This window comes from Rhipicephalus sanguineus, chromosome 9 (assembly GCF_013339695.2).
Source record: "Rhipicephalus sanguineus isolate Rsan-2018 chromosome 9, BIME_Rsan_1.4, whole genome shotgun sequence".
In the NCBI taxonomy this organism is placed as follows: Eukaryota; Metazoa; Arthropoda; class Arachnida; order Ixodida; family Ixodidae; genus Rhipicephalus; species Rhipicephalus sanguineus.
In genome coordinates, this window is record NC_051184.2 from 10,816,009 (window position 1) to 10,836,339 (window position 20,331).

A 20,331-nucleotide genomic window follows, 5' to 3' on the forward strand; every position below is an offset into this window, starting at 1 on the left:
CCTAGTCGGCCTGCCCCCGCTGCCTGGCGCCGTGTACGTAACATCACATCAATGAAATGTGCGCACCAGTTAACACAACTCCGATCGCTGCAGGCAGCGGATGGCCGCACTGCACGACCTGTTCGGCTCGTGCGGGTGCTGCGTGTTGCTCGAGGCAGCCCAACAGCCCGAGCGCACCCTCAGCGTCCGTTAACGAGTCACCACCACGGGTCAGCTGCTGCAGTTTTTATTTCGTGCCTCCTCAGTCTCGGCTGTCCCTGCGTCACAAAAGAGACGTATGAATCTTCCCTCCGTCTTCATATTCTACGTGCAGCATTACAAACGAAAAAGAATGGCATCACGGATTAAATAAGCACCATTTTAGGCTTTCCACTTTGTGCATTACGGTCCTCGACCTCGAAACCCCAGAATAAATGCTAGAAGCCGTCATAACACCGTAAATAATTTATTGCATCAACTTTTCTACGTACAACGAAAGTTTTCTTTAAACATGAAAGTGTTTTATGCCGGGGTTCACCAAGTACTTCCATTACGGATATGACGTTGATAAAATGGACGCCAACGTATGAGAAAGAAAAAACCAAGAAAACGATCCGCCACTGGGTAAATTTTAAGCGCATGATAAAGGACATGTGATGTCATGTGATGTCATTCAAACAAATTAAGTGATCGTAGTTAACTGCAAAAGAAGCCACAAAACGTCGAAAACGGAAAAAGCAGAGCGGTAGAAAACAGACACAGAGCGCAGAGACGTGGCACTAACAACTGGCGTTTATTTCGGAAAAACCTCCCCCCCCCCCCCCCCCCAGACCGTACGACGCATGCGCGGATGACAAACCAAAACCAAACAACCCAAAAGCCAAAAAGCACACCTCTGTGTTAGAAACAAAAATTCTTTCCTGGTAAGAGAAACCGAAGCCGCGCTAACGCATTTGTCTGGTCCAAGTTTCCAGATATGGAATGCCTCAATAATATCCCGTTCTCGCTGCGTCTTAGCCTTACCTAAAATTGTCACCTTATCAAACAGAGGCTAACAACCACACAACTTGCAGTGCAGCGGCAAGTTACCACCGGTGCCCGTGGGTAGAAGATTTTCGTGCTCCCTCAACCTAACATTGACACATCGACCCGACTGTCCAACGTAAAAATTGTCACAACTTAAAGGGATGCAATACACCACACTTGTGCTACACGCACGGTATTTTTTGACATGTTTTATGTCACAAATCCTGCTCATCGTGCCACGCTGCACAACCTTCTTACAAAGACCCGCGAGTTTGCAGGGTGCAGAACAGACCAGTTTTACATTGCTTTTGCCCGCAACCTATTTCAGTCCATGTGAAATGCCATGTACATACGGCAAAGGTGATGTGCTATCTGTGTTTTTCACGCTTAAGACGCATAAGCCGGAGCGCCCTACGAGAGCCATTGTTATAGAGGAAGGTTCGTGGCAGAAACTTGTCGGTAAGTTTCTGCAAGGATCCCTAAAAGGTCTCATTCCCGATGATCCGTGTGGCATTGACAGCTCGAGTGTGCTGGTTGAGGCTTTGAGGGCCGAAGAGCTGGTAGCGAACACAGCCTTTTCGGTGGACATTGAAGAGCTGTATTACTCCGTACCCCATAATGAACTGTTTGCAGTTCTTCGTGAGGCCATTGAATTGCATGGCGAGACTCTTTTCAAGGTGCGTGTGGCCTTGCAACTGAGAACTTCATTGAACTTTTAAACTTTTATCTGTCGGCAACTTTTGTGACCTTTGATGGCAAATTGTTTTTACAGAAAAACGGTATATGCATAGGGTCTTGTGTCGCTCCGGAGCTTTGCAGTATTTTGCTAGCCAATTTTGACAGACGCCCGTGCCAAAGCCTTGATGATCACCGGGTAGTCCGCATTTTTAGATATGTTGATGATTTTATTGTTTTTCTTAGTATTGGGGGCAGTGAATGTATTTTAGATGTCATTGGTAACATCATTTCAGCATTTCAAGCACGCTGCTCACATTTTCGTTTCACGCATGAAGTTCCCCAGGAAAATTCCATTAGGTTCCTAGACCTCACTCTCACGTTTCATCCTCATGGTCACGTGTGCTGGAAGTATAGTCCAAGGACTAAAAAGAATCTTTTGCCTTATGATTCCTCCCACTCCAAGCTGGTCAAAAGAGGTATCGCCAATCTTTGTCTGACAAATGCGGTTACTAAGAGTTGCATTCAAAATATGCAAGAGAGCATTGCTGAGCAGCAAAATAGACTTGTTGGCTGGCTACCCGAAGTCGTTAATAACCTCTGTTGCTGAATATGGGTTTCAGCGCCTCAATGTAAAACACAGGAGTGATGGTGGTGTTGGAGAACACAGAAGTGATGGAGGTGATCGAGAAAAGAGGGCCCTTGTGGTCATGCCGTATGTAAAAAGGTTGCGGGCAGGAGCGATGTAAAACTGGTCTGTTAATTCTGCACCCTGCAAACTCGCGGGTCTTTCTAAGAAGGTTGTGCAGCGTGGCACGATGAGCAGGATTTGTGACATAAAACATGTCAAAAAATACCGTGCGTGTAGCACAAGTGTGGTGTATTGCATCCCTTTAAGTTGTGACATGTGTCAAGGTTAGGTTGAGGGAGCATGAAAATCTTCTACCCACGGGCACCGGTGGTAACTTGCCGCTGCACTGCAAGTTGTGTGGTTGTTCGCCTATGTTTGATAAGGTGACAATTTTAAGTAAGGCTAAGACGCAGCGAGAACGGGAGATTATTGAGGCATTCCATATCTGGACACTTGGACCAGACAAATGCGTTAGCGCGGCTTCGGTTTATCTTACCAGGAAAGAATTTTTGTTTCTAGCACGGAGGCGATCTGCGTAGATTAGCTGTTTGTGCTTTTTGACTTTTGGGTTGTTTGGTTTTTGTTTGTCATCCGCACATGCGTCTTACGGTCTGGGGGGAAGGTTTTTCCGAAATAAACGCTAGTTGTTAGTGCCACGTCTCTGCGCTCTGTCTCTGTTTTCTGCCGCTCTGCTTTTTCCGTTTTCGACGTTTTGTGGCTTCTTTTGCAGTTAACTAAGTATGTACCAACTTGTCCAACAAGCAACTCTCCTGTAAGTGATCGTAACAGGCAATAATCTTTGATTAGATCCAAGTTTTCAGCAGCTGCTGTGTAAGCGCTTAAAATTTAAACAATAAATAAAAAGGTTGAGAGCACGAGAAAAAAAGGGTATGCACGACGGTGATATGAAATATTGACAGATTGTGCGGTGTACTTTTATGCAACATATTTTAATCCCTACCTTAATAAACAGACGTTTTCTTACTCGTTCACGGTCGTCCGAAAGTGTGCTCAACAGAATTAGTGTAATCATACTAACGTAGATAAATACAAATATTTCACATGGAGAAGTCGTAATAAGATGTACTTAAAAGTGTAAATCACTTGCAACGGTCGACTCCTGAAAGGCTGCGGTGCGATCGATCACTGCACAAAAAAAAAAAAAGAAACTCCCCTATGCATTTGCCTTAGACGACCCGAAAGCGAAAGCCTTCTTTTTTGTTCAGTCGATATATTGTTCCTCCCCGCCGCCCTCTGAAAGCTTTCTGGACCAAACGTGGTTTTTCGCTGCCTCCAGGATCGGAGGCATTGCAAGCTTTCTACACTTCACGCCCCGCCACGGTGGTCTAGTGGTTATGGCGCTCGACTGCTGACCCGAAGGCCGCGGGGTCGAATCCCGGCCGCCGCGGCTGCATTTTCGATGGAGGTGAAAATGTTTGAGGCTCGTGTTACTTAGATTTAGGTGCACGTCAAAGGGGTACTGACACCTTTTTTCGAAGGCGAGCTTACTCTGCCGTAGAAATCTCCTGTATGCAGAGAAGGCTCTGAGCAAGTATGAAGCTCAGCAAATGCTGATATTTTAATTTGATATTAAAGTCAATTTTTCCATTGCACATCTACTGACATCGACACTAGCTTGACGTCAGGCTACAGTACAAATTCTGGTGAATTCACGCAGCAGTCTGGCTAGTTGTGATGACGTTAGGTACCAAAACTTCCAAGATGGCCGCTTGTGCGTCATCAAAACTTCAAAAATGGCCGTTGTCCGTCACCAACGGAGCCACGGTGCGGAGCGGCCGTGGAAACGTCCCTATACATTGTGCGAGCACATGACGAGAAACTCATACCGTGTTGTGACGTCAGGGCATAGGCGGAGAGCTTTCATTTTCCCGGAGGGGGCGGCGGATCGACTTGCTTTTCCACATTTCTCTCTCACTCTCCCCGTATATATATATATATATATAAAGAGAGAGAGAGGGTGGAGGGAGTCACTACTTCCAAATTAAATAATTTAATATAAATAAACACCACGATATCATTACGAAGTTCTGTAGTGGGAGACTCCGGATTTATTTTTCAATTTACACAAAGACGTCGATCCACCTCGTAATGCTTGGCTCAAAGCGAAAAAGGCCGCATACGCTACTACTCGCTGACTGCATTGCATCAAATCGATTCCCACAATGAGTGGGATCTGCCGAATTTTTTTTAGTGACATGCAGGGGCGTAGCCAGGGGGGGGGGGGGGTTTGGTTCAGACCGCCCCCCCCCGAAATTTTTGAATTTTGCTTGCGTATATATACACGCACACATACAAACGCACGCGTGAACATACATGAAGCATGCTTGACCCCCCCCCCCTCCCCAGAAAAAAATGTCTGGCTACGCCCCTAGTGATATGCTTTTCTTCGTTAAAACATGCACCAGACAAGAGAGAGTAGGCTAATGGTGGCACAGGAAGCTTTAATTATGCCAGTGAAATCAATCTAAGATGCCCAGAAATAATTCTCAGAAGGTAGAAAATGCTATTTGCTAGCAGTACACCTTGTGCGAAGCTGAGGTTACGAATTTTTCCACCAAAGGTTGTTTTCTGGACGAGTATTCGAGTTGCTCTTCGGTCGCCAAACTGGTAGTAAAACCCTTTTCTGATAAATATAAAATGCGTACGATCTTTTCTCGGCACTTTTATAGGCAGGCATGTCGAAGGGTACCCATTTGTAGACAACCAAGAAAATACACTTCTTTTACTTTTTTTGACTGTGTCGGGGTTGCTTTGTATTCTCAGTAACAGTTTTGTGTTGTGAAAACCAGTCGATACGCGGTTTAAGACTTTTTAACTTGTCATAGCTTAAGTGGTCGCTTCGATCAGTTGTTCATCAAGACAACGTATTCTGCACATACAAATTCGTTTTAGGAGCATTTTCCCACGGAATTTTTTACTTGTCACTGGTCCATGATCCGAATTATAAAAGCCTGAAATGAAACCGAAGCGGTCATAAACAGCCCGCTGTGAAACAGCTGCCAGACATGACGCCCAACACTCCGTTGTCAGTGGACCGGGACCTAACCCAAGCTCTTAAAAAATATCCTGGGCCGGCGTCAGGGGGGCTCTGCCCCCCATGAAGAAGTCCGGGGAGGGGGGGGGGGGCGAGCCCCACAGCCCCCCCCCCCCCCCAGTACTCTCCGCCTATGCGTCAGGGTACAGTAGGAAGCAAAACTAGCTTTTAAAAACATACTGTAATTACTTTTTCAGAGCGTACTCGCGCTTAGCACTACCTTTTCTAGGCTCTTGAGGGCTTGACCTCTCATAATAATATCGTGGTTTTGGGACGTTAATCCCGATATTATTATTATTCTACACTTCACGTGCATTTGCAAAGCGATGATGTCATGTGATGACGTCATCATTCGACGTCACAAATATTGGCGATATGTGACGTCATCACGTGATGTACTTTTAAGAGTGGAGCTAGGGGAGCTCTTTAAAGGGACACTAAAGGCAACTATCAAGTGGATGTTGATTGTTGAAATAGCGTTCGAGAAACCTCGCAGTGCTTGTTTCGTACCAAGGAAATGCTTATTTTGAAGTAAAATCATGTTTTAGTGGTCCGCACGGGCCTTCTGCCGTAGCAGTTGCCGTGCCCAACGTTGCCCGCCTTTACTACCCGGCAGGGGCGTAGGCAGAAATTTTTTTCGGGGGGGGGGGGGGGCACCTCCTTGATCTGTAGTGGGGACGAGCAGGCAGATGTGGTCGAGTGTCATTTTCTGCTCTGTATGCTATGGCAAAAAAAATTTCGGGGGGGGGGGGGCACGGGCCCGGTGTGCCTATATATAATGTGGCTACGCCCCTGCTACCCGGCCGCCGACGCTACGGTTTCTTGCGCAACAGCGGCCGTCAACCTTGCCAAGACGCAGCCACGGGCCACTCCGAAACTGTATAGTTCACTATAATAGAACTTAGCTTGGCCAGCAGCAGCAGTAGAGTATCAAAAGTGCGAAAATAGCCAGAGCCATAGAGTTTCTTACTATAATACCTAGAGGGGAATCTGGCGTTAGTGTCTATGCGGGCTCCTTCAGCGGTACTTGTACCACCGTGGGAATTATGGGAAGTACGGGCTTTGAATCTGGTTCGGATGACTTTCGTTTTATTGCGATAGCAATTATATTATGGACAGTCTCGGCTTTTTGCCGTCCCCGTCGCCACCGTCATGCACCGTATATATATATATATATATATATATATATATATATATATATATATATATATATATATATATATATATATGACGCTATGAATGAGAGACGTCCCGCGGCACAGACGCCATACTTTTATTCTATCCACGCGCACTTCATCATCTGCTTCTACCAGCCATTCCATCCTTCTTACGTCACAGGATTCCCCCTCCCCCCGAAAGAATGCGCGCGTTTAAAAACAAAACATGAGCAACCAGAGTGTTAAAGCTAAAATGTCAAAACGCGGAGTAGTTCCGTGTCACAAGGGAGCTCCGTAAAACTAGCACAAAAAGATTCACAGGAGAGACCAACAGTCCGGGGATATCAAGGAGAGCTCTGGTGGGCGAGGCTGGCTGTTGCGCTCGGGACAACATAAGCATGCCTTGAACGTTGACACTGATGATGACATAGCTGGTATTCGAGTGAGCAATGGACGAGTTTCGAAGTCTCTGCAGGATCGACAGCTCGGATTTCGTAGGCGTCGTATTCTTCGTTGTGAGTGGTACAGAACACGTGCATGCAGTTTGCGTGCCGGTTGATTGAGGCCGACTGGGCGCTGCCTCTGTTCCTGCAGAGTACAAGGGTTACTTTCGTTTCTTTTTGGGCGTTTTATGTGGTGATGTCGCAGTTGTTTTGATCGAAGGCGCAATCTTGATCTTTGGTGCAGAAGGGGTCCATGACGATGGTCCTTTCGGCGGTGTCTTCTCTTCGGGCTTCTTTTCAGACTATCGTCTTCAAGCCGTGAGCGAGGTTTCGATGACCTTTTTTTTCGTCGTTGCACATGTTGAAGTGTGCGTTGTAGTCGCTTGATTTCGTCGACTTGCTTGTGCTGGTCTAGCTGATGAGGCAGTGCTTGAGGAACATGACTCTGATTTTCTTCGCAAGTTGATGTGATGTCCACTGGGTAGCTGGTGCACGGTGGGCTGTTGTGTTGCTTGTCAGGCAGTGAATGCTTGGTGAATTGCGAATGCGTGTCACTTTGCGGAACCGCTGAGTTAACTCCTCCTGAATCATGGCCTCTTACGGAATGGCAGTGGCTTGGCAGGGTATTTTCTTGATATTCCACCTGGTCTGTAGCGTACGTAGCGATCTCATGAGGCGTGCGATGAGAGTTAGGAACACCAGTAGAGCTCCTGGACGAAAAACCAGGTGGTGGCCCACGAATGTAAGACGAGCAATCAGGCAATCTGGGTGCTTGAATATTGATGTTATTTTTATAGTGCATTGAAGAGGTAGGCGATGGCGATCTTTGCGCACATGGGAAGCCTGGTGGAAGGTCCGGTCTTTTTTGTGTACGTGTTCGTTGCCCTTTTGTGCGCTGCCTATTCGAGTCCGGTCTCGTAGGAAAACGGCCGTGATATTTTTCCATGAGCTGAGACTTTGCTTTATCTCTTGGAAACTGTGCATTCATGCTCGTCGTTTGAATGCGCTCCGTATATTCGGAAGGTTAATGAGACGGGGCGATCGTCGAGGGCTTTGCATTATGAGGCCACATTTGGCAAAGATGCCTGCGACGCGAAGACTGCTGGATACCGTGGTGACCGAGTTGAAATTTCTCCTGATAGGGCAGTGTAGACGAGTCTTCATAGTATTCTTTAAAGGAGCACTGACATCAAATTTCAAAGTCGAGATGTGCCCTTCATTCGATTGCTCGGTATGCATAGGTCTCCTTGGCCAAATTTGAATGGCGTCCGTCGCGTGGAAGTAATTTTATTTCGAGGGCAAACAGCGTACGTAAGCTCAACGGAAGATTGATCACGCTGCGACATCGACACTAGTGCTACGTAACAAGTGTGATACATTCCGACCATACCATCCTGAGTGACGATACGCTAGTAACAATGACGTCGACGATCTGAGTGTATTTATTGTGCCGCCGACTGCCGCCGACGCCAGGCGACGCTCTCACCGGCTCTCACTCCCAGCCAGTGGCTCTCCTCGCTGTCCCGATCCGTGCCTGCGATTCATCGTGTCGTATCGACTGATTTGTCGTGTGATACTCAGCGCGAGTGCGATCAGTCGGAGCGACTACGTGCCAGCATGTTGGGGAACCGCTGCGTAGTACGGACCTGCTCGTCGAGGCGCGGAAAAAGCGGAAAAAGCGGAAAGTGCGTGGCGTTTCCTTACACGCACGGTACACGCCAACACGACCACAAGTTATCGAAGTGGAGCAGCTTATAGATAAATATCATCGCTAACAAGTAACACGTATGTAGCGTTATTAGTGAATGTTAGTTCGTCCGTCGACTTCCTTGCGCTAGCGTAATACCGGATTACTGCAGCCGTAACTGTGAGAGGCCGGATAGGTGGGGCCATCTGGCGGCGTAGAATTGTTATTGTAGAAACCTATCGTATTCTGTTTGTCCGCTGGTGTGCATTCGCTATGCCGATATTCCATAGACCCCTTTGCGTATACCGGAATGTTGTGCACGCTAAAATTCTCTAATATATCTAATTGAGACACACCAGCGAGTATGGCCCAAGCGTGCGTCCCCGGGCGCCTCCTCGTTGCTGCTTGGAACAGCGTCCATTTTTGAATCGCTGTTTTGCAAAGCGTCGAAGCGAAAATGATTCGCGACGTCGCGTATCGCGGTGATTCGAAGTTCCAGAATGCCGTCTTCAACACTAGTCGACACTTTTGACGGCGACGATGGCGATGCTGGTGACAAGGCATGACTGAACGCGCGCGCCTAGCAGACGAAATGTTAGCTGAGCAGCTGATCCTCACGTCACTCCTTTCTGTCGACAAGTGGTAAACTGGGCGCGGTCTGGAATTGACCGCGAGGGAGCGCTGCCAGCGCTAAGAAATGGCGGGCTTGCCGGCCGTTTTGAATCGTGCTAGATACCGGTGATATAAATCAATAAACAGATAGTTATTCGTCCCTCAGTTGCATTTTCGGTCGTGAATCGCTACTAGGGGGTAGATAACTACTCGTGGATGCAAAAATCTTGACATGCGTAAATTTGATGTCAGTGCTCCTTTAAAACGAATGGTCATTTCTTCTTTGATTTTTTTCCAAGATTCGTCGTTTTGAAAGATGTGTGTGAGGTAAAATTTGAAAGCCTCACCGGTGACGTAGTTGTTGAAGTTGGCCACCATGTCCCGTTCTGTCCATGATGCAGCGGTAGCGTGGCGTTCGCAGAGGTCGAACCAGTCCTCTACGTGTCCATCGTCCGCTGATCCGTTGTACTGTGGGATGTCAAGGTCTGTTGATGATGCCGTCATGATGCTGGTCGTTGTGTGCAGCTGGATCTGCTTCGGTGGTTCGTGTATAGTCAGGGCGTCTTGTTACTGCTCGTCGATGATGTGCGGCTGATGAAGCGGCTGCCATGTCTTCATCCTGTCGACTTGTGTGACGCTATGAATGAGAGACGTCCAGCGGCACAGACGCCATACTTTTATTCTATCCACGCGCACTTCTTCATCATCTGCTTCTACCAGCCATTCCATCCTTCTTACGTCACATATATATATTGTAGAGAAGCCTTGGGACATGGTAATGGGTTGCCCTCTCCAGCGCCTTCTAGTGGGTCGTTCTCTTTGGTTGTTTGAAAAAGAACGAAAAAGAAAAGGGAGTTCGTGCCTTGCCGTGACTGTCGCCATTACTCATTGTCGTTGAGTGCTGTCTATTAAACACCTTAACAATTTGGTGGAGAGTGCTCTGCTCCCATTCAATGCCCCTGGAGCTCCGATCCCGTACCCTGCCATCTACCATGCCTCAAGACGCCGCCCAGCAAACGCCTCCTCTCGCAACAAGCACATGTCCCGGTGTCCCCCGTATACGCGATCCACCTATCTTCACTGGCGCCGATAGCACCGACGTGGAGGACTGGCTCGCAATTTACGAGCGCGTCAGCATCCCCAATAAATGGGACTAAGAAGGCAAGTTAAGAAACTTGGTATGAACGATCTCAGCACGTGAACGATCTCAGCAGGCCGGTGAATCTTTCACAAGTTATATCGAAGACGTCCTCGACTTGTGTAAGAAGGCCAACGGAACCATGTCTGAGTCTGACAAGATCCGGAACGTAATTAACGTAATGAAAGGCATTGACGACGATGCCTTCACCATGCTGCTCGCCAAAAACCCTGGCACAGTGGCCGAGGTCATAACGCTGTGCCAGAGCTACGAGGAGCTCCGCCGGCAGCGTTCGATGACCCGTCGCTCCCCATCACGCGACGCAGAGCTTGCTGGCAGAAGTGAAGTCATTCGTGCGCGAGGAAATTGCACGCCAGGTCTCCCTCCTCGCCTTTGCCCACCCGCCGCACGTTCAACAGTCGTCGACCACCCTTCTTCCTCCTCTCCGCCGAGCGATTGAGCAGGAAATTGCGGAGGTCATGCATGAGTACCACCCGCAACCTCCGGCTCCTGCGCCCCAGAGTTGGCGCACCCCCAACAACAATCGGGGGCGCACCGATGGCGCACCCCCGACAACCGGCCAATCTGCTTTGCTTGCGGTTACGCCGGTCACGTGGCACGTTATTGTCAACGCGTGCAGCCGCCTCGAGTCGCATCACCTGTCACCAGCCAGTCAAGCCGTGCATTCTACGACCCACCTCCACCTATGTCGCCGACGTCACGCCCACCTCCAGCTAGTCGCCGCTCTCCGTCTCCACGACGTCGATCACTGTCACCCATGCGGCCACGTTCGGTCGCACGAGAGCAGGAAAACTAGTCGTCGCAGTCCAGGAGGCAAGGGCTGCGACGCTATCGAACTGTGAAAGCCCTCAGCGAAGTTCATCGAATGTAATCGACGTGCTTGTGGACGGTGTTCGCGCATCGGCCCTTATCGATACTGGAGCCGCTGTATCCGTTATGGACGCAAAACTTTGCCGCTACTTCGAAAAGTGATGACGCCACTTTCTGGGATGTCCCTCCGTACCGCGAGCTCCCAGAGTATTCATCCACAGCAGTATGCACTGCTCGCGTCGTCATTCAGGACGTTCTGTACGACGTCGAGTTCATCATAATTGCGGCATGCTCTCACGATGTCATCTTGGGATGGGATTTCCTCTCCCGCCACGACACCGTAATTCGTTGCGCACCAGCCGAAATCGAACTCTCACCGTTCTCACATTTGACGCCGACAGACAGTCCACCGGCAGTGAGCAAGATCCTCGTCAAAGACGATACGAAAGTGCCTCCAAACTCGTCAACGGCTGTGTCGGTCTACTGCGCCGGTCTCTCCGACACCATTGCACTCCTTTCGCCATCTGCCCGCGTCTGCACTAGGAAAGGGTTGCTGGTACCTTTCGCGACCGTGCGAGTCACTCAGGGCAGCACCGCTATTTTTGTTACCAACCCATCCCCGTGCATTGTTACGTTGCTTCGAGGGGAATGTCTCGGCAAAGTGGAACCCGTTGAAGACGCACAAGTTCTGGACGCACCCGATGACTCGCACTGTACCAGTTCCCGCACCATCAGCGCTGTTTCCACGTCTGATTCGTCACCTACTGATGTATTTGGTCCCTCCATTGCTGACAACCTTACGTCGGTCCAGCGTTCGCAGCTTCTGTGCTTGTTTGATGAATTTCGTCATTCTTTCGATGTCGGGCAAACATCCCTCGGCCGCACGTCCGCTGTTACGCATCGCATCGACACTGGCGCCCAACCACCACTGCGGCAACGTCCATATCGCGTGTCTCCCACAGAACGCCGTGTAATTAACAAGCAAGTGGACGATATGCTTCGACGCGATGTAATTCGGCCCTCCGACAGCCCGTGGGCGTCTCCTGTTGTTCTCGTTGCGAAGAAGGACGGTTCTGTGCGGTTCTGTGTGGACTACCGACGGCTCAACAAGGTCACCCGCAAAGATGTTTATCCATTGCCGCGAATCGACGACGCGATTGACAGCCTCCAAGGAGCAGAATTCTTTTCATCTCTCGATTTGCGCTCGGGGTACTGGCAAGTACCCATGGCTGATGACGCGCGACCAAAGACAGCCTTTGTCACGCCCGACGGCTTGTACGAGTTCAACGTCATGCCGTTCGGTCTGTGTAATGCGCCCGCGACCTTCGAGCGCATGATGGACACCGTTCTGCGTAACTTGAAATGGCACACGTGCCTGTGTTACCTGGACAACGTCGTCGTCTTCGCTCCGGACTTCTCCACGCATCTCCAACGTCTGCGGCATGTTTTGACGCGTTTGCGCAACGCAGGCCTCCAACTGAATCTGATGAAGTGCCGATTTGCAGCGCGGCAGCTGACAATCCTCGGCTACGTCGTGTCCAAGGACGGCATCCTTCCCGATCCGGCCAAGCTTCGGGCCGTGGCCGAATTTCCCAAACCTACGTCCGTCAAAGAACTGCGCAGTTTCGTAGTACTGTGTTCGTACTTTCGACGCTTCATACGAAACTTTGCCACCATCATGTCGCCGCTGACGAAGCTCCTTGGAAGTAACGGACCCCTAAATTCGTGGTCGTCCGAGTGTGACGACGCGTTCGCAAAGCTCCGTCGTTTGTTGACGTCTCCTCCCATACTACGCCACTACGACCCTACGGCCCCAACGGAGGTACACACGGACGCCAGCGGTGTAGGCCTCGGCGCTGTCCTTGCGCAACGCAAACCAGGGTTCCCCGAATATGTCGTGGCATACGCAAGCCGTACGCTTACCAGAGCCGAGACCAATTACTCAGTCACGGAAAAAGAGTGCCTGGCGATCATATGGGCCCTTACAAAGTTTCGACCTTATTTGTATGGTCGCCCATTTGATGTCGTCACCGACCATCATGCACTATGCTGGCTGTCGTCATTGAAGGATCCCTCAGGCCGTCTCGCCCGCTGGGCACTTCGTCTGCAGGACTACGACATCCGTGTGAACGGACGCCAGCATGCTGACGCCGACGCCCTCTCGCGCTCTCCCTTGCCTGACGACAATGCCCCCTGCTCAGTATCTCACATAGCTGTTGCTTCAATCAGCGTTCACACCATCGCTACCGAACAGCGCAAGGATAAATGGATCACCTCGCTGATCGACTTGCTCACTGATCCGACGGCAACACCATCCACTCGCGCGTTGCGTCGTCAAGCCCACCATTTCGCCGTTCGTGACGACCTCCTGCACCGACGCAATTACAACGCCGACGGCCGCCAGTGGCTACTAGTGATACCTTCTGCGTTCTGAAATATGCGAGGCCTTCCACTCCGACCCGCAATGCGCGCTCTGGGGTATCCAAAACTTACCACCGCATTCGACAACGATACTTCTGGCGTGGGGTGTACCGCTACGTGCAGAAGTTCGTTCGCTCCTGCCTCGATTGCCAACGCCGAAAACCTGCAACGCACGTGTCGCCAGCAGGTCTACAACCATTACCTTGCCCTAACCGTCCGTTCGGGCGCGTGGGCATCGATTTGTATGGACCACTTCCTCTGACTTCGGCTGGTAACCGCTGGGCCATCGTCGCTGCCGACCATCTAACGCGATACGCCGAAACCGCCGCCCTCCCAGCGGCTACAGCGCGCGATGTTGCCTCCTTCCTACTACACCGATTCATACTGCGTCACGGTCCACCCCAAGAGCTTCTCAGCGATCGAGGCCGTGTCTTCTTATCGGAAGTCGTGGAAGCCATTCTGAAAGAGTGCCATGCTGTTCACCGCAAAACTACTGCTTACCACCCGCAGACGAATGGCCTAACCGAACGCTTTAACCGCACGCTCGGCGACATGCTGTCAATGTACGTCGCCGCCGATCACACCAATTGGGATGCCATTCTGCCCTTCGTCACCTACGCCTATAACACCGCCCCTCAGAGCACTACTGGTTTTTCACCGTTCTTCTTACTGTACGGAAGGCACCCGTCGCACACCATTGACACGATACTTCCATACAAGCCGGATCCATCTGAGTGTGCGCCTATTTCTGACACAGCCAGGCTCGCTGAAGAGTGTCGCGAGCTTGCCAAGACATTTACGACGCAGGAACAAGAGCTGCAGAAAAGCATTCGCGATGGCACCACCACTTCTGAACCCACGTTCCTCCCTGGAGCGCTCGTATGGCTCTCGGTCCCTACCACTGCAAGTGGCCTTTCTTCAAAACTGCTGCCGAAATACGAAGGCTCATACCGGGTCGTCGAGCGCACATCCCCGGTCAACTACTTGATCGAACCCATCGAACCAGCTTCGGACATGCGCCGTCGAGGGCGCGACATTGTCAACGTGGAGCGCCTCAAGGCCTACCATGACCCACTCATAGTGACGAGCTGTTAGGTCGCCGGACGGCTCCCTTTTCGTACCCGGGGTAATTGTACAGAAGCCTTGGGACATGGTAATGGGTTACCCTCTCCAGCGCCTTCTAGTGGGTCGTCCTCTTTGGTTGTTTGAAAAAGAACGCCGCTCGCGCAGGGAGTTCGTGCCTTGCCGTGACTGTCGCCATTACTCATTGTCGTTGAGTGCTGCCTATTAAACACCTTAACAATATATATAAAAGCTACAAAGAAAAATAATTCAGAAAAACTTTCCGACTCGCGGAATCGAACGGGCGACCTCTCGCTTCGCAGCGCGCGGCGTTAGACGGTTAGGCCATAAACATTACCGTCTTTCAGCCTGCTAACGTAGAGCTATTTATATACACCATTTACTTTAGCATGCTTTCTTAGTCACCATATAGATGGCGTGATGTGCGCGAGTTGCGCGCTTTAAAGATCGTCGCCCCGCTCCTACGAACGCCGTTGCTCTTCGCCCTACAGGGCGTGGTCGCCTTTGTGCGCTTATCTAGAGGAAAGAAGGGGGCGGCCGGGGGGATGGAGCGGGGGGTTGTATGTCTTGTGCTTTTCCCGCGATGTACGCACTGAAGTCACAGAGCGTACGAAGGTCACTTCGCTCGCTGCAGCGGCCGCGTTTGCGAAAGGAGCGCGCTGTTCAAACAGAAATAAGTAACTGTGACAGTTCGCGCTCGTCCTGTGTGTACCTGTTCGTTCGTTTCGTGCGTCCTGCTTTATGTTTGAGCAGTGCGCTTCAAGCGTCGAGCTGTGACGCATGATAGTTCGCGCTCGTCCTGTGTGCGTTCTTTTCGTGCGTCCTATGGGCTCGAGCGACGCGCTGGCAATTTCGAGCTGCTTTCCGTTCTTCGCGTTACATTCCAATTTATTGCTATCGCATTCATTGCTTCGCCGTTGCGGCGAAACTGACTTTTTTTTAGATTCGTGACGCTTGTTTGCCGAGTGTAAAACAACGTGACATGAAGTTCTTTCCAATTAAATGTTGCTTCATTCTTTGGTACGTAAAACTTATTGCAAGAAGTTTGCATGACCGTCAGATCGAAGTGAAACCTGGACAAGCTCAACCACCAGGGTATGCACTACTCTACAATTGTGTTCCAGATTTGGCATCACGATATAATGAATTTTTTAGAACTGTAGGCTTATGTCACAGGAGCGAAGGAAAGACACGCCTGAAAAATGATCGATGCCAGCAAGGAACGTGAGCCGTGGCTTCACGTGCCACAGCCTAGCGCCTTCATTTTCTTCTCTCGCCATCGCACGCTCTCCTGTTTGCGCGCCGCCCGAACGAGGGCGCTACAGGGCCCCCCGTGCAGACTGGAAGTCGGAATGTGACATGCCGTTTGTGGTAGTGCAGCGGAAGGTCAGGCGTAGATGAGAGGCTTTCTATGGCGGTCTCCAGGTACACCGACTTAACTCGGTCCAAGCTGACTGTCTCTTCACGGCCGTTCTGAAGAAGAGTGGCAGTTTTAGGGGTGCGGTTAAGGACGCGGAATGGTCCGTCGTAGGCTGGTGTCAAAGGTGGTCTGACAGCGTCGTTGCGCACGAAAACGTGTGTTGCAGTGGCCAGATCAGGGTGGACGAATATGGTCTGTGTTCGGAAGGTCTGGGTGGAGTGGGCCTGAGGTCTTGAACACAGTCGAGGAGGCGTTGTAGGAATTGTTGTGGCTCGTTTGGTAGCTTCGTTGATGTGAAGAAGTCTCCCGGAAGCCGCAGAGAAGTGCCATACACCAGCTCTGCTGTTGAGCACTGCAGGTCCGCCCGGATGACAGCTCGTAAACCTAAGAGCACCAGTGGCAAGGCATCAACCCAGGTCGCTCTATTGAAGCGGGTAGTCAAAGCGGTCTTCAGTTGTCGGTGAAGGCGTTCCACCATGCCGTTGGCGCAGGGATGATAAGCCGTGGTACGGCAATGTCTGGCTCCGAGGATGCCATTAAGGCAAGTAAACAGCGAGGACTCAAATTGACGTCCACGGTCTGTTGTCACGGTGCCAGGACAGCCAAAACAGGATACCCACGTAGAAATGAAAGCGCGGGCAACCGTCTCGGTGGTGATATATCTTGAATTGGAACAGCCTCTGCGTGTGAAACGATCGACCATGGTCAGTATATAACGGTACCCCTGATACACTGGTAGCGGGCCCACAATGTCTAGATGAACATGGTCGAAACGACGGCCGGGTGAAAGGAAAGGTTGGGGAAGCGTCTTAGTATGACGGGACACCTTTGTCATCTGGCAGGGCAGGCACAGGCGCGTCCAAGCGCGCACATCACCGTTGATTTCGGGCCAGACATAGCGCTGGGTGAGAAGACGCTGAGTAGCCCGAATGCCCGGGTGACAGATGGCGTGTAAGGAGTGTAAAACGGTTCGTCGTAATGAAGCGGGAACGAAAGGGCGGGGAAGGTCAGCTGAGACATCGCACCACAAGGGCTCAGATGATAATGGATGAGGCACCAGGCGTAGTCGGAGAGAATGGGGGTTCTCCCTAAAAGCGGCAAGCTCTCTATCATCCTGCTGTGCGGAGGAGAATGAGGCCCAGTCGATGGTTGGAGATGGAGAGGCAACCGCGGCTATACGAGAAAGGGCATCTGCGGCGGTGTTGTCAGCTCTTTTCACGTGGCGAATATCAGTCGTGAACTCCGATATATAAGAAAGATGGCGGAGTTCACGGGGCACGCACTTGGATGAGTTAGTGCGGAAAACATACGCCAGTGGCTTATGGTCCGTCAGCACGTAAAACGATCGTCCTTCCAGAAAATGCCGAGAGTGCTGTATCGCAGCGTAGATCGCTAGTAATTCCCGGCCGAAGATGCTGTAGCGGGTCTCAGCAGGAAGTAGCTTCCGAGAGTAAAACGACAAGGGTCTCCACTCGGAGTTAATGCACTGCTGTAAGACGGCTCCGACGGCCACGCTGGATGCGTCCACCATCAACCGAGTAGGGGCGTTGCTGCGCGGATGAATAAGAAGCGCGGCGTCAGCGATCGCTTGCATGGCAGCGTGTTCGAATCACGTCCGGGTCACCACTTGTAGGCTTATGCCACAGGAGCGAAGGAAAGACACGCCTGAACAATGATCGATGCCGGAACATGAGCCGTGGCTTCACGTGCCACAGCAGTAGTAGTAGTAGTAGTAGTAGTAGTAGTAGTAGTAGTATTATCTACTGCATGGCTCATACCCACTCAGGGGGATTGGCCAAGAAGTTATCTTACGAAAAAAAATTTTTTTTCAATATTTTGAGTATTGAATGCTGATGCCAATAAAAAGAATAAATAAATAAATAATAGCAATGAATATACAAAAAAAAAAACGTACGCATCGACAGCCTAGCGCCTTCTTTATTTTCTTCTCGCGCCATCGCGCGCGCTCTCCTGTTTGCGTGCCGCCCGAACGAGGGCGCTACACAACACTTAAAACAAACACGCTTGTTTTTCCCTCGAAAGTAGTCATTATCTATTAATGGAAACAACAGTACTGTATTGAGTAAGAAACACTTATCGTATGCTGCGATGCCAGGTGCGTCTGTCCAAGTGGCCTGCTTCCAACGCATCTTTCATATTTTTGTGAAGTCGAGTCAGAGGAGCGTGACGGTGCGCCTACTTAGCTTCGCCGTCGTTTTGCAGTCGATTTGAAAGAGCTTTGAGAAGTAGCACTTATCAAAACACGAACTCTACGCAATTTCGTGCACTGGCATGAAACGCTACATCTATGCGCAACGGTGAGTGCACGACGCTTTGCTAAAACGGTCAAATACAACCGGCAAAGCTCCAATGTCGCATCAAACCAAGAGATGTAGCGGTCTTCAGCCTCTTTGAACAACAAAGGCACTGCTTGAGTGCTTTACAACGCATGCCACTACCCACGCCTGGTGAAGAACGAAACTGAAACAGTAGAAAAAGATCCGTAGACAGTTCGCTATCTAACGCTATCCAATGCGAAGCCTGTACTTCTCATCATTCCCATGGTGGTTGAACGATCGCAGCGCCAGTTTTCTCTCTAGGTTATTGTAAGAAACTCATGGCCATGGCGAGAGCTAAGCACACGCAGTAGTACGCGACACCGAAACTACCACTGAGACGCGCAGCTCGGCGAAAACAACTTTTGAACCACTCGCGTCGTTCCCCATGGTAACGCCAAGAGGTTCTTTTTTCCATTAATCAAATAGAAACGAACAAGCAGCATTTCATTACGTCTTATGATGCACGGAAGGTTCTTTTTTTTACCGCAACTAGTTTGATTACTAGTGGTTAATTGTACTAGGGACTCTTGACGTCATCGGAATCATTTCCAAAATGTCCCACTCATGGCGCACATCGTGTCCTACATTTACCTGATTTTCTCGATTAGTAGAGCACTGCTGTTGATAATATTACCACACACATTCCTTTCTTTCCATGTTTTATGTTACCTCCCCCTTTCACGTGTTACTACTGCCTTGCGCAAACCGCGCCAGAATGTCTGGGAACGTTCCAGATTATTTTAGGATCATCTGTTAGGCTTGAGCGCGGAAACGCGTACAGCTGAGTCTTTTCTGGAACCAACGCGGCCACCAGCGACAAGGCTGGAATGTTCGATTTCGCATGTATAAATGCCGATGCGCCTTACCCCAGATCAGATCATCAACGGCCGATGCTCTGTTCGCCGCTACCAGTGTACAGTGTGTATTGCTGTAGTTTGACTTTCCGTTTCCCGGTCATAAGTGCGGCCAAAAAGAGTTTCATCTCGGATACGTCGACTGCTGCCTTCGTCCACGTCACGACCCCGTGACATCTGGTGGAGGCACTGTTCGTTCATGTACCGGACGCCTCCGTCAAGCCGTGAACCCAGCCCACGTCGCGAAGCAGACACCGACACCATCAGTGACAGTCGAGCCAGCCGCAGATTGAAAGGACTATCCCTAAACACTACATACCTCTACCGGAAAATCCAAAAGCCACGACGACGAAGACATCATGGCACGATGACGGCCGCAGTGTCCCCTGCAGCGATAGTGATGCAGCCGCCCAGGGAGCCACCGAGGTTCCGTGGTTCGCCATGTGAAGACACCGAAACCTGGCTGGAGACGTTTGAAAGAATCTCAACATTTAACAACTGGAACGCAGAGGACAAGCTGCGCCACGTGTACTTTTACCTGGAAGAAGCAGCAAGGACATGGCTCGAGAACCGGGAGTCCACACTTCGACCCTGGGACCTCTTTTGCAGCGCTTTCTTGGAGAACTTTACGAGCGTCGTCCAAAAGGAAAGGGCCGCGGCCTTGCTGGAAACACGGGTACAACTCCCGAACGAAAACGTGACCATCTTTGCGGAAGAAATGACCCGCCTGTTCCTCCACGCTGACCCAACATGCCCCAACATGCCTGAAGAAAGTTCGTTTCTTCATGCGAGGAGTAAAGGATCGAGCAGCTCTTCGCTGGACTTATGAGGAATCCACCGAACACCGTCGAGGAATTTCTCTCGGAGGCAACAACAATAGAAAAGACAATGAAAATGCGCACCCGGCAATTCAATCGCCGCTCGACGCTAGGCTACGCCAACATTCACTCTGCTCACACGAGATGCCCGAGACCATAAGG

General features: G+C 50.5%; 1 protein-coding gene across 2 annotated transcripts in view; it reads right to left on the reverse strand.

Annotated features, from left to right (window-relative positions):
* Positions 1 to 210: 210 nt before the first annotated feature.
* Positions 211 to 20,331, reverse strand: part of LOC119404585 (zinc finger Ran-binding domain-containing protein 2) — a 136,376-nt gene continuing 116,255 nt past the window's right edge. For both annotated transcript variants that reach the window (XM_037671135.2, XM_037671137.2), the window contains one exon: positions 211 to 257. In XM_037671135.2, coding sequence (XP_037527063.1) covers positions 242 to 257 — 16 coding nt within the window. In that variant the 3' untranslated portion in view covers positions 211 to 241. The remainder of the gene's footprint in view (positions 258 to 20,331) is intronic.